At 38.6% G+C, this 12,543-nt stretch overlaps 1 protein-coding gene across 1 annotated transcript; it reads right to left on the reverse strand.

Annotated features, from left to right (window-relative positions):
• Nucleotides 1-1,819: 1,819 nt before the first annotated feature.
• Nucleotides 1,820-12,508, reverse strand: LOC146459131 (centrosomal protein of 41 kDa B-like). The gene is made up of 12 exons (XM_085089826.1): nt 12,449-12,508; nt 12,299-12,362; nt 12,139-12,186; nt 11,629-11,690; nt 10,626-10,689; nt 9,908-10,058; nt 9,316-9,488; nt 6,364-6,431; nt 5,730-5,844; nt 4,988-5,158; nt 3,734-3,790; nt 1,820-2,712 (listed from the first exon to the last, which is right to left on the reverse strand). Exons 1-12 carry the CDS (start codon nt 12,485-12,487, stop codon nt 2,600-2,602), a joined length of 1,125 nt encoding a protein of 374 aa, XP_084945952.1. The 5' UTR covers nt 12,488-12,508; the 3' UTR covers nt 1,820-2,599.
• Nucleotides 12,509-12,543: the final 35 nt, after the last annotated feature.

The following is a 12,543-nucleotide window of genomic DNA, read 5'->3' on the forward strand; positions in this document are numbered from 1 at the left end:
AGAACGCCTGATTGCAGGTTAATGGGGCAATGTTAACTGTTGTTTCTCATTTTTTTACATTTGACCGCAGTTTACGTCTTCCCGATGATCAGCTCAACACTTGACGACTCATTCGACCGCACGCCAATGACGACTGGGAACGAGGCCGTTCAGTGTCTCACTCGCGAGGAAACATCAGGAATAAGGGTGGGACGAAACCAGTTCTTTCAAATCGATCCGATACTTCTCGCAAGTATCGATATTTTTCAACGAGACCCCGATATCGATGATATCGAGTACTTGGTATCGGCATCGGCTCAACTCAACTGGATCCTTGAGGTCAATTTGGGAAAGCAAGACTGTATAATTATAAATGAATAAATAAATAAAGGTCGACGAAGAAATGTATAACGATTGAATTTTACTTTACAGTGCACAAGTTCACTTTCTTTTTATTTACAAAGCAAATCCTGTACGTCGTACTAACAGTTTCAGACTAACACGCACAAAAATAATGCCAAGTTTAATTAAGTTACACGGCAAGAAAAGAAAGGTTAGCGATGCAGATTTCTCACGGCAAGTAACTTTCGCTCCTTTTCTTTTCGCCTTATTCTACACTGAGAAGTCTGTTCACAGACTAACTTCACGCTACATCGCGAATTAGGGGCTGTTTACACGGAGGGAGGAAGATCCTAGCGCTTGGAAGATCCTAGAGGGCGGATCATCCTAGCGCAAATTTTTTCTCTATTCAGTTTACATGCAAAAAGTTGTACTTGGCCCTAGCGCTAGGATCTTCCCAGAAATAGGAACTTCCTAGCTGAGAGATAGGAAGATCCCAACACCATGTAAACTACTTTCGCTCGGAAGATCCTAGTACTAGGGACAAAAAGAACAAACATGGCGGCAGCCGGGCGTTCAGCTGCTCAAGGCCAACAGTTATTCTTCTTTTCCTTCTCCACTTGGTAAGTACTTCGGCCGAATTTTCTGCATGTAAAGCAAACGAAAAGTTTTTCCGCCTTCTAGGATCTTCCTCCCTCCATGTAAACAGCCCCTAACTTGGTTATAAAGAAGTTCACTCCGCGATGACTACAATACTATATACAACACATACCTACAAAAAATAAACTTAACACAATTCAGTTCAAATATTCAGTATATTAAAACTTTTGTTTCCACTCGTGCGTTAATAAAAGTAGAAATATGTAGACGTTTGGTCAATTTTTAATAGTAAATGGAACCTTCCCTTAAGGTTCAGAAGCGGCAAAAAGTCGATTTCTTTCTGTTTTACAAACCGCTCTCTCCTGACAAACTGTCCCGAGACGTCTCTGTCAATCAGTTTATATATTATTTTGCGTCTCTGCGAGAAAAAATTGCGTGACACACAATGAACTTCCACCATAACAGACACCTTCGTGGCCTCGATTTGATGTACGCTAAAAAGAGCTAGAGCCTGCGTACTAGCCGAAGTTATTTTCATTTAACACTATTCGTTTGGATTTCACTTCCTGTCCGTGGTAATGGGGCGTCCATTCTAGCAAAGTGTCTTTCTGGTGGAGGTTGACTGAAAAGTACGGGAAGAAAAGTACCGAGAGTTTCAATTCATTGAATTGTTTTACGACTCTGTCTTCGCGATTTTAAATTGTAGTTAACCCCTAAAATGAGTGGTTACAAGCAGCACTTAAATGAAATTTCAATTTTCGCTCAAACTAGAATGAGTATTACTTGACTAGTCTCCTCCAGAAGCATCTGCAATGAGGAGGGGGAATGGGGAGAAGTAAAAGAACAGAGCCGGGACTGGAGACAAGGGAACCACAAGGCTTCCTCTCCCCTACCCCAACCCACTTCTATTTTGATTTTTTTTTTCTTTCCAAAATTGTCTAATTTTTTGCAAATCTAACAGTCGGGGAAGGGAGTGCTGTTAGGGACCTTACGAAAGCACGACCGCAACGCCAACGAAAACGTGACTTAGAAATAAATATTCACGTTATTTGACTTCTATTATGTAACTATTCCAATCAGCTCAACTTGCACAATGTCGACGAATTACCCAGTAACATAATTAGTAGCAACGGCGTTCAAGGCCAGGAAGAAAAAGAAAAATAATATTCGCTGCCGTGTGCCCACGTTCTCCTTAAAACCTTGAATTGGGTCATTCCACGTCGTTGTTTTGCAGAGGACGTCAAAGAAATGTACTATTTTTTTTATCGCACGTGCAGAGACATTGTATATCTTATAAAAGCTTTTGTTTTTGACGTTCTTGTTGCCGTCGCCGTCGTGTTTTTGTAAGGTCCTTATTCACTTATAACAAAATTCTGATGTCAAATCAAACACACGCGCTCCAAAAGTTGCATCACTATTACTGACCGAAAAAGAGACTTGTTCCCACCGAGTGCTTCGTGCATTTTAGTAGTACCGCGGGAGCCTAATTCCGAGGCGTTCTCAAAACGTCAAAGCCTGGGTTCTACTTTGAGCAGTGACGTCAACGTAAAACACGTAAACGAGGCTACCGTTTCAGAGAGAACACCTGGGTACTAGTCTGGTGCGGCCGTTGTGTCGCTGTAGAGAAGCGGAGTTATTTTTCAGTTCTTTCCTTTCATTATTTCCGAATTCTTTCCATTTATTATTTCCAGTGAGGTTTGCTGCTGCGGCTGGTTGCTGAACTGGCGGAAGTTGAAGCTCTGCTCGCTGCTGAGGATACACCTGATCGACTGGTCATACGGGAACTTTGGCGACCTGGAACAAGAAAATAGGCACGTATAGCGTGCAAACGTGAGCTGTGTGAAGATGTCAGGCTGAAAGAGACCATGGTTATTTTAAAGCTCAATCTATCTTTTGTATCAATTCCTTGTTAGGTTCTGTTGGAAAAGAAGAACTCAAGTGCGTGATCTGAGTATTGCGTGATTAAATATTAACTCGAAATTGAAAGAATAATGTCACGAAATATATCGCATGTAACGCGAAAAGGATTAAGTTGATGACAGAACAGATTTCACAATTGTAACCCAGCAAAGTCTGAAGGTAATGTACTGCATGAAAATGACTTAACTGTACGCATCTATTAAGCTAAATTAGGGAAAGAAACGCGTGTAATTGTGTAATAAGAACCAAATTTAGGAGCCGTAAGCAATACAATAGTGTAGGCGTGGGATTTTATTGTGCTCGTGATTGTATAAAGTATTTGTTGGGCAAATAGAACTGAGTAAATCTCAGGAAAATTGTAATGTAAGGTCAGATCGAGTAAGAATGAATTAGGAACAGAATTGTGAGTCGCAAATGGAGGATGGTGAATTGTAGATTGGATCGGAGATTGTCAGATTGTTGGAATAAAACTTCACAAAAGGAAAGATACACTCCTCTTCAGTTTGTTAACCCACAAGTGCGGAGTCCGTAATAGATTACACGACGGGTTCTACGCAGAAGTTATTTGCGCCGTTCAAGGAGGCTTCAAACAGTATAGGTTACAGTGCAACTACTATCACCGGGGTCACTTAAAACTGGCCAATCAGATCACAGTAGGATACGTACAGTGAATAATTTCAAACTTTTGGGTTTTAGCCGTTGGTTTCTGTATACTCCTGATTGGTTCAATCGACTTTGGTTGAAATTCAATGTTCTTGTCCTGCAATCTGATTGGTCAGTTTTGTTTAAGTGACCCCGGTAACAGTAGTCACATTGTAATAGGTTACCACGTGGCCAGATCCTTTTTCTTACAGAAAACCAGAAGATTCTCTTTGAATGGAAAAATTAAACTTACTTGACTTGTCTTGACTCAAAAGCTCATCATCAAGTTTGTCATTAAGTTTGTTCAAATCTGAGTCCTATTAAGGAGAAAATACAACAAAATATTCCGCATTTTTCCACGGTCTTTACCTGCTCATGGTGCAATGGTAATGTTAGGTCTGTCCAGATTACCGGTTTTCGTGCAAAAAGGGTTCCGAAATAAATGAAACCACTTTCCAAATTCATCATATTTTGAAAAAACCTTGTCCTTGTTTTGGGAATTTCCTTTCCATTAAATAATGTAAAATCATTCAGCAGATAATATCACGTTAAAAAATTCATTGCCTGTAAAGAAATCGCTCATGGATATGAGTACAGTCGAACCTGTATATAACGGCCACCCTCGGGACTTGATTAACTGGCCGCTTAATACAGGTGGCCTCTTAATACAGGATCACTAAAAATACTCACTGGGTGTGGTCTAATGTCAATTTTAATGGCGTATCATACAAAAACACTTCATGCAAGGAAACAATAGGACAATAAACAATGTTCAATGTCACATGGCTGAAGAACAAGTTAATAAAAGAGGAATTTCTTGCTAAAGAGTGAAGCATATTCAAAACAAACTTTTTTTTAGCGTTCGTGATATGGTACTGTACTTCAGCACATTGCGGACATTAAACGTCCGAGTATCAGCTTACAGTAGCTTTGTACATGTTGTTTCTTTATAGTGATGCTGGATTGCATTTTAAACACAATAAAATACCGCATAAAATAACATATGGCTTAGTTTCCATTCAAGGGTGGCCGCTTAATACAGGTAAAAATAACAAAGAAAGACAAACATAGGACTGCTACAGGGTGGCCGCGGCCGCTTAATAGTGGTGGCCGCCTAATACAGGTAACAAATACAGCGTTTGTATGAGCAAAAAATCGGGACTTTAAAAACTGGCCGCTTGATAGAGGGTGGCCGCTTAATGCAGGGCCGTTATATACAGGTTCGACTGTATTTTCTTTTGTCAAAAACAACGCTGACTTCAAGCTTCCCATGTTTGGTTTCCATTCTTCCCGCAACCATCTCGCTCCCATCATTCCCTGGAAGACATTAACAAAATGGCATCCACCTGCTATTGCAAATTTATTACCTCTTTTACAAATCTTAAAAAGAACCCCGAATGCCAATTACGAATCCAAAAGCGCTTTAGCTTTTCTTAGGAACAGCATTGTTAGACTACATTTTTAGTCTATCTATGTACTATGTCTATAATCAGATGACAAAGGATACCATCAGGGTAGAACCACTTCTGATCAGCAGGGGTGGGTGGGGACTTGGGTTCTCTAGCACTGCTTGCTTTTCCAGAGGATTTTCGAGACGGGGGAGGGGTGGGCCAGCAGGACTGTGGCACGGTGCCTGTTAACAGACCCTCAGGAAACTTCTTGCATAGCACTTTAAGACCTGTGAGAAATTAATTATATAAAAAAATATATTTAGTAATTACAACTTAGTCAGTTATTACACACATAATTACAATCATCAGAGGCAATAAAAGTGTTTGAATGAGTTTATAATATTTTGAGTAATTGGGGCTATTTTTTTGTAACCAGTGAACTGTGTAAACTGCATTTGGTTGGAGTTAGTGTTAAGTTCAAGATTCATGTTTTAAAGATTTTAATTTTAATGTTAAATAATGCTGAAGTACTAGAAATACATGACTCGCAAAACCTCGCGAAGCTAGGGCTGGGTGGACAGTTGATTTGGAGTGAAGGAATGGGCTAGGGCAGCTAGAAAATATGAATTGTCTCATTCTTTATGATAGCGATTGAGAGGAGAGTGTGCCCTTTGAATAGCCCCACCCTTGTGCAAGTGGTTTGACCACACCCACTCTGTGTGATCTCGCCCCCACAGACTCTGGGAGTGATACACTGTAATGAGCAGCACGTTAGGGATGCACCATTAGAAATGTGAAGGGTGAAAATATATTGTTACCTGATTCTGATAAAAGCTCATAAATAATTTTATGCCATACCTCCAGACAGCATAAAGACATTGTCAACTTCTCTCTGCACAAAGGTTGTTGCAGCGGCTGGTGCTAATCTTTCATCTTCATCATACAAAATTATTATCTTTCCTAATTTATTTTTCTGTGTTGATTTTTGCAGGATGTCAAGAAATAAACACCACAAAATGCAGAATTATCAACCAACATTGAAGGGTTGCCCGGAAAATAGCCCTAAGTGACAAGTTTCTGATAAACTGCTAGATTCTCCTTCCAAATTTTCCTTGTGTTTCCTTGTGTAAAAGGGGAGAATTTCATGTGAGATCAGGAGTCACTGAGGGCCTTTTTCCATCATGCATCACTTCAATTAATGAAAGAACATTAGGCAAGGGATTTCTTTGACTAAATTTTTGTTTATATATTTTATCTTTGTTGTTGCTGTTGGAATTTTTAATCTTCTCCAACTAAACAAAACAGCTTTCTTCTCAAAAATACTGTCTGATAGATTGATGTTTAATAACACTGAAAACCCATTTGGCATTCACGTTCTTGCAAGATGCTTTTAAATTCAATGAAGTAAGCTTGCTGTATGACTTGTGTAACCAGACAAAGCAAAATAACAAATTACATTCAAGTATGATGTTAAAATATAAGATAAGGATACAAACATCAAAATTTCCTTGGTGAAATAGTTGTATGACCTTGATAACATTGCAGTGGGATAACTAAGAGCTGTTGAAAAAAAGAATGTCATTTACTATATGCAATTACTTCAGAGGAACGACCATGATATGGCAGTTCATCTAGTACTCATTTAATGACTCACAGTATACCCGGCGTATCCAATCGATGGAAACCGATGATCGGAAATTCAATCGATCAATCGATATCAATCAATAAAATTAGTTAATTGGTATTGATTGGTATCGGCCAATCGATGACCAATCGATAACCACACAAAAACCGTTCATCGATTGCTATCGATTGGCTCAGCAACCTTGAACAGATGTCATGCACGCTACTTGTCCGATCATCTGCCATTTTTAGGAAGCCCTGGAGACGAAACAAATTCCGACCTAGAATATACCAAACACCAAAACTAAAATGGCTCATCGCTTACTACTAGGATGAAAAAAGGAACGTCTTTTAAATCTTTGGCTGCATATTTTATTTCTTTTAGACACAATTGGCGCCTTCATAGATTTTTTAGTTTGTATGTATGTGATCAGTCTTTGTGTTCGTTATTATAAGGCTAGGTATTGCTGCTTTATTCGTTATTTTGCAACAACTCATGCTGCTGTTATTGGCAATTTCATTCTTTGCAAAAGTACAACTTCTGTTACCAGAATTTTTCTGTGAAGGCACAATGTAACCACTTTCCGTTTTTTGAAGTCTATAGGTTGGCCCATGGAACAAACTTTTAATTTGTCAAAAAAAAAAAAAAAGAATCCTGTGGACAGGGCATTGACGTTAAAATGTGTTTATAATTACTGCGTACAAAGTTGTGTTTTTTATGCGTCGAATCCGGTTTCGTTTATCTGCAACCAATCGATACCAATCGATACCAATTTATCTATCAATTGGTATTGATAATCGATACCAATCGATAACCACACAAATCTTCGCCATCGATTGGTCATCGATTATCACTATCAATCGATTAATTGATATCGATTGGTATCGATTAATATCGATTGCCATCGATTATCGATTCCATTGATTGGATACGCCGGGAGTATACAAAAATATTTTTTGTAAAGGATTGGTTAAATACATAAGCGAGTAAAAATCAATGATTAAATTGAACGACATTTCGGAGTTGTCACGACAACATTTCAGTGATGTTATTGTGATAAACACTGTATTGTCCCGAAAGACCTCAACAAACAGTTTTTCGTCCTAAAGAAGTGTAACAATAGGTTTGATTGTTTGGTGAATGAAATGTTGTGTTCTGTTTGAATTTCAGCCAGTGATAAGATCTCTTTTCAGGTGAAATTCGCAGGTAGCTGGCTCTTAGCGACATCCTTGCCGAGTTGTCAGGGTAACCCTCTGCACCCTGTTGCAACACCCTTACAGGCACCCCTCTCCAAACACTCATCTATTGGCAATGAGCTTATTGTAAATAATAAGTGCTGACATCTCAATCTCATCTCACAGGAGAACAATGTACATTGGGTTGTTCCAGAAAAAATCCACACCTCCCCGACGGATGGGATTCTGGAAATTCTCACGGGAGGGGGGGTCAAAGACTCTGGAAATCCAGGGGGGAGGGGAGGTTGAACTTAAGAAAGTCTTCTGCAGGGGTCATTTCGACCGATAGTTCATGCGATTCGAATGTTTAGTTCAGTGACACTTCAGCGCTCTCAGACCCCGAAAATAGTAGAAATATTTTGTTCACATATTTCTCACGGTCACCTAAAATAAATGATAATCTAAGTTCCTTAGCAGGTCCTTTTATAGCAGAAAACGTGAGCAACAAGATACTAAAGAACGAGCCATCGCAACATTGTCGAAACGCCTGACACATTCTACTCGTACCAGACCCAGCCCGCCACCGTTGTGTAATGTTTGGTCCGCCATTGCCTTCTTAGCTTGGACTCCACTGCGTCAAGCAGAAGAATTTTTTACTTGTGCAAGCAAGGATGCAGAGCTGTGAGCTGAAGAAGATAATTTCAGAGAATTTTGGTCCAACATTCCCTCTTCGTGGCAAATACTCGAGAGGAACTTGTAGCCATCTGTACCTCGAAAAAACTTTCAGAAACGTAAGTTATTGCGAAAGAAACAGAAGGAGGAAGTTCTTGGACGGATTCCTGCAACATATGCAGTGGTAACCTCTCTGAAGTCCCATCGTCTGTAGCACAGTTGAACAAGCAGCCAGTGTGTTTTCTGTGGGCAGTTTTAAGATTCCATGGGTATTGTCCATACACAAAGGATGAACTCGTTCGCTTTTTCGCATTGTTGCTCCTTTCTTTTTTTAGTTCCACGCGATAGAGTTTTCAATATCAGCCGAAGCTTTAGAAATTAAAACAGACATCTTCTAGACGTGATTGTGCGTATTTTCTATTAAAAATAAATTACATTTAAGCCCAATTTTTTTTTTTCCGGAAATCCAGGCGGGAGGGGGGTCTTTTGTTTTGGAAATCCAGACAGGAGGGGGGTCTTGTGCATCAGGAAAATCAGGTGAGAGGGGAGGTTAAAAACGACCCCATCCGTCGGGGGGTGTGTGGATTTTTTCTGGAATAACCCATTGCCATTAGACTGTGATATGTGCAGTATATAAATACATTATCATTACCATCACTATTAAAACATTATATTATATCTCTCAGTTAGTATGTGCAGTGTCATTGGCAAATTTTGCAGGCCATATTTCACTGTATGGCCCGCGAGTTTCCTTTCCGGCATGCTCAATTAACCTCGGAGATATAATAAAATAATATCTTACTAACCTCGATTTCTTGGTCCGTACTGTAAGTTATGGATCCTTGTTTTTTTTCCCATTGATTTATGGTCCATGCGCTTCACGCTTGGGCCATAAATCAACGGGAAAAAACTTGATTCATAACTTACAGTACGGACCTCGACCTTGGTTAGTAAGAGGTATATATTCACTCACCGCCTATGATATGGCATCGTTTGTACGCATCCTCATCCCTGACATCTAATAACAGATATGGAAGTGATTCTACCTCCGGCACCACAGACTGTTCTTCATCATCGATGCTGGTGTCTCTACCTTCTTTTTCATCCTTGCTTTGAATATCAACTTCTCCAACACCATGTATAAGACTGGAGTTCAAATTAAAATGATCACAAAAATAAAAAATAGACTGTTATAATTATATTTAAAACATGGAATCTCAGTGTAACTTTAAACCCATTGAACTCTTGAGAACACTTGCTAACTTAAATGAAATGTAATTTCCTTGTTCTTTTAACTCCAGTTGATGCTTTACTTATTTTTAAACTAATTTTGGTTGATTTTTCTTTCTCCTGTCAAGATTGAAACTCTACTTACAAGTAAATTTTGCCAACCATTTCATTCAATGTGATCTTTCTTGTGAAGGACTCCAATTTCTGATAAAATAACAAAATTCAAAAACTCATCTCCTGTCTCTATTTGCACTCCGGAACAGGCAATACGTTTCACACAAGGACTCACTTTAAAAAATAGGTAAAAAGCAATTCGGAAATGTCCTATTGATTACCTTTCTAGTGTGGAGCGAGCAGTATTTCTTGCTGTGGAGTCTAGTCGTGCTTCATCATCTTCCAGGTTCAGTGGGGGGATCCCCTCACCCTCCACAGAAGTATCATTATCGTCACCAGGGGTGATCGTCTCATCTGACATCACACTTTCACCTTTTAAACCACAATATTTACAGATTCTGAATTCTTAATAAACTATTTTGGGCACAAGAAGTACAGAAAATAACTTTTTAACTATCGGTATTCCTTTGTTCAGGGTCCGTATTATTTTGGGCTTTTTAAAAATCCATGACTTTCCATGACCTTTTCAAGTTTTCCATGATAAAACATTTGCATTTTAGTGTAAGAATGTGCAGTGTTTGTTTCTACTGAGTAAAAATCTGTTTCTTGGATCCTTTTCATTTTTTAACATAATTTTTTGTTCATCCTCTTCCTATTTTATAAGTAAAAAATGCTTTCTTAGCGATTTTTTTCCATAAACATATTTTTCAATGACTTCCCATGACCCACAATATTAAAATCCATACTTCCAGGCCTGGAAAATGAAATTACAAAATTCCATGACTTTCCAGGTTTTCCATGACCTGTACGAATCCTGTTATTTTGATGGTACCATACTTTTCAAAGTGTTAACTCATTCTTGTTGTGTGCAAACATTAAAAAGAATGGGAGAAATCTTGGAAGGTTTAAGAATGAAATAATATAATCAAGAGCACAAACCTCCTGCTGTTGAAAGACTATTCCTTTCTTGTTCCAAACTAACAGCCTCAGCAACCTGAAGGATCTTTGAGAAAAACAAAGTTTTGAAAAAAGTCTGTTCTGCATTCAGTGCGCATTGGTAACAACCCTCTTTTGCCAATCCATTCCACCTTACCAAACGTAAACATTATAAAGCTATGATAGTGGATAGTGGTAGTTTTCAATGATTGTTGCAACCACATAAACTATTTCTTAGGAGGAAAACTACCACTGGCCAAAACTGTGCTCAGAACATGTTCAAATGCAGGAAGAACCTGTATTCAATTTGGGGAAAACCAAATAAATTATGCATAAACAAACAAAAGTGACACAAATGAAAGAGAAATGCACAGAAAAAATGCATGAAAAAAGAATTAAGAAAAAATGTCACACTTAGATCCTACAGTATCATGTGTGGTTATGGCATGACAAAAGAAATCAAAGAGCCTAAAAAGTCGGGCCTCGGATTTTTATCCAAGCAAAATGTCAGTCATTGGTAAAATCACCATGAACACAGTCTATGGTGAAACAGCTGATCTTGTCCTCAAACATGATCAGAAGTATCACAGTATGGACTAATGAAGGAATGAGACAAGAGACATTTGCAAGAACACTACTTCCTTGTTTTCAAGCTTGTTGATTTTCTCTTACTTTCTCTCCCTCTCTGTGCAAGTTACCTGAAATACTGACCCATCCCCAGTCATCTCTCTTGTCTTTGGGGAGAAGCACACAGCAACACACAATCAAGGGGAAGAGAAATGCAAGAGCTGATAGGAAGCATTCCTCCATCACATCAGCCCTTGTGTGAAGAGACAAGAGGGACGACTTGAATGGGGACGAGTCTGCCTGGAATAGACCTTTTATATTTTGAACTGTACTTGCACTATTTGTAGCACCTCAACTTTTGCATATATTTTATGTGCACCTGCACATCTGGGCATATGCCCTACATGCAGATTAGAACCATTATATTAGGATAACTTACCAGTTGGACCAATGTGGAAACTTTCATTCTCTTGAAGATTTCATCTTTTTTGTATTTGTAATCTAGGATTTTTAACATCAAAAGCTTGTTTAGGAACAAATGAATAAAGTGAGATTTTGTTCACCAAGATGATTCCCAAGTAAGGAAATTTTATTGTGATGACTTAAGTCTCAAAAGGTATAACGGGAATGAGTGGATGGCTAGATAGAGTTGCCTGGGGATGTTAAGGCTCGATTTGAAATGCAGATTTTATGATCACATTAATTTTTAGCATTACTGTTAATTTGGGTAAAATTAATTTAGCTTACATGTAAGTTTTTACCTCTTTGTATTTTGTACAACCATTTATTATAATTAAATTTTCAATATTGAACAAACATCTTATGTAGTACTAGATGTTCAAATCTTTATTTCTTAGTGAAAGACACTAGGCAACCTGCTTCAATGATATTGGTAACAAATTAAACTTAAGTGGGGACAAGTCGTCCAGTCTAGCTAGTAGTAACTTACTTTTTCGCATTTCCTCGATTTTCTGAGTATACCTGGAAACACTGGCGCCTAGAGAAATAAAAAATAGCAAAACTAGATTTAATTAACTTGTACTCCAATGGAAAAGAAAATCAAGAATAGGGAATCGCAAAAATCTCTGACATTCAATTCTCTCTCGTACCAGTGTCAACCGTCGCAGCAACATGTTCGTACTTCGGATTTTTTGGAACTCTCTTTTCCAAAATCTACCCAAAATGAAAATAAAGATCAGTACCATCTTAAGCACAGATTGACACCTGAAAATATTGTGTACAGAAACAAACAAGCTTACATTTGGTGGTTTCTTCACCGATCTGCTTGTGGCGGACATCTTGTCGATTGCACCGCCGTCAAGAACGCGCGTGGTTGCTAAGTTAAGTTAAAAGC

Source organism: Pavona decussata, unplaced genomic scaffold (assembly GCF_977016875.1).
Source record: "Pavona decussata unplaced genomic scaffold, jaPavDecu1.1 SCAFFOLD_223, whole genome shotgun sequence".
Lineage (NCBI taxonomy): Eukaryota > Metazoa > Cnidaria > Anthozoa > Scleractinia > Agariciidae > Pavona > Pavona decussata.

Bases quoted from the DNA above. Each gene is read 5' to 3' on its own strand.
- LOC146459131 (XM_085089826.1), bottom strand. From the start codon at position 12,487: ATGTCCGCCACAAGCAGATCGGTGAAGAAACCACCAAAT. The intron at 10,059-10,625 runs GTTTGTGCTCTT...GTGGTTTAAAAG, and splicing joins TAGTCTTTCAACAGCAGGAG to GTGAAAGTGTGATGTCAGAT. The intron at 3,791-4,987 runs GTATCCTTTGTC...AATAGGACTCAG, and splicing joins GAAGTGGTTCTACCCTGATG to ATTTGAACAAACTTAATGAC.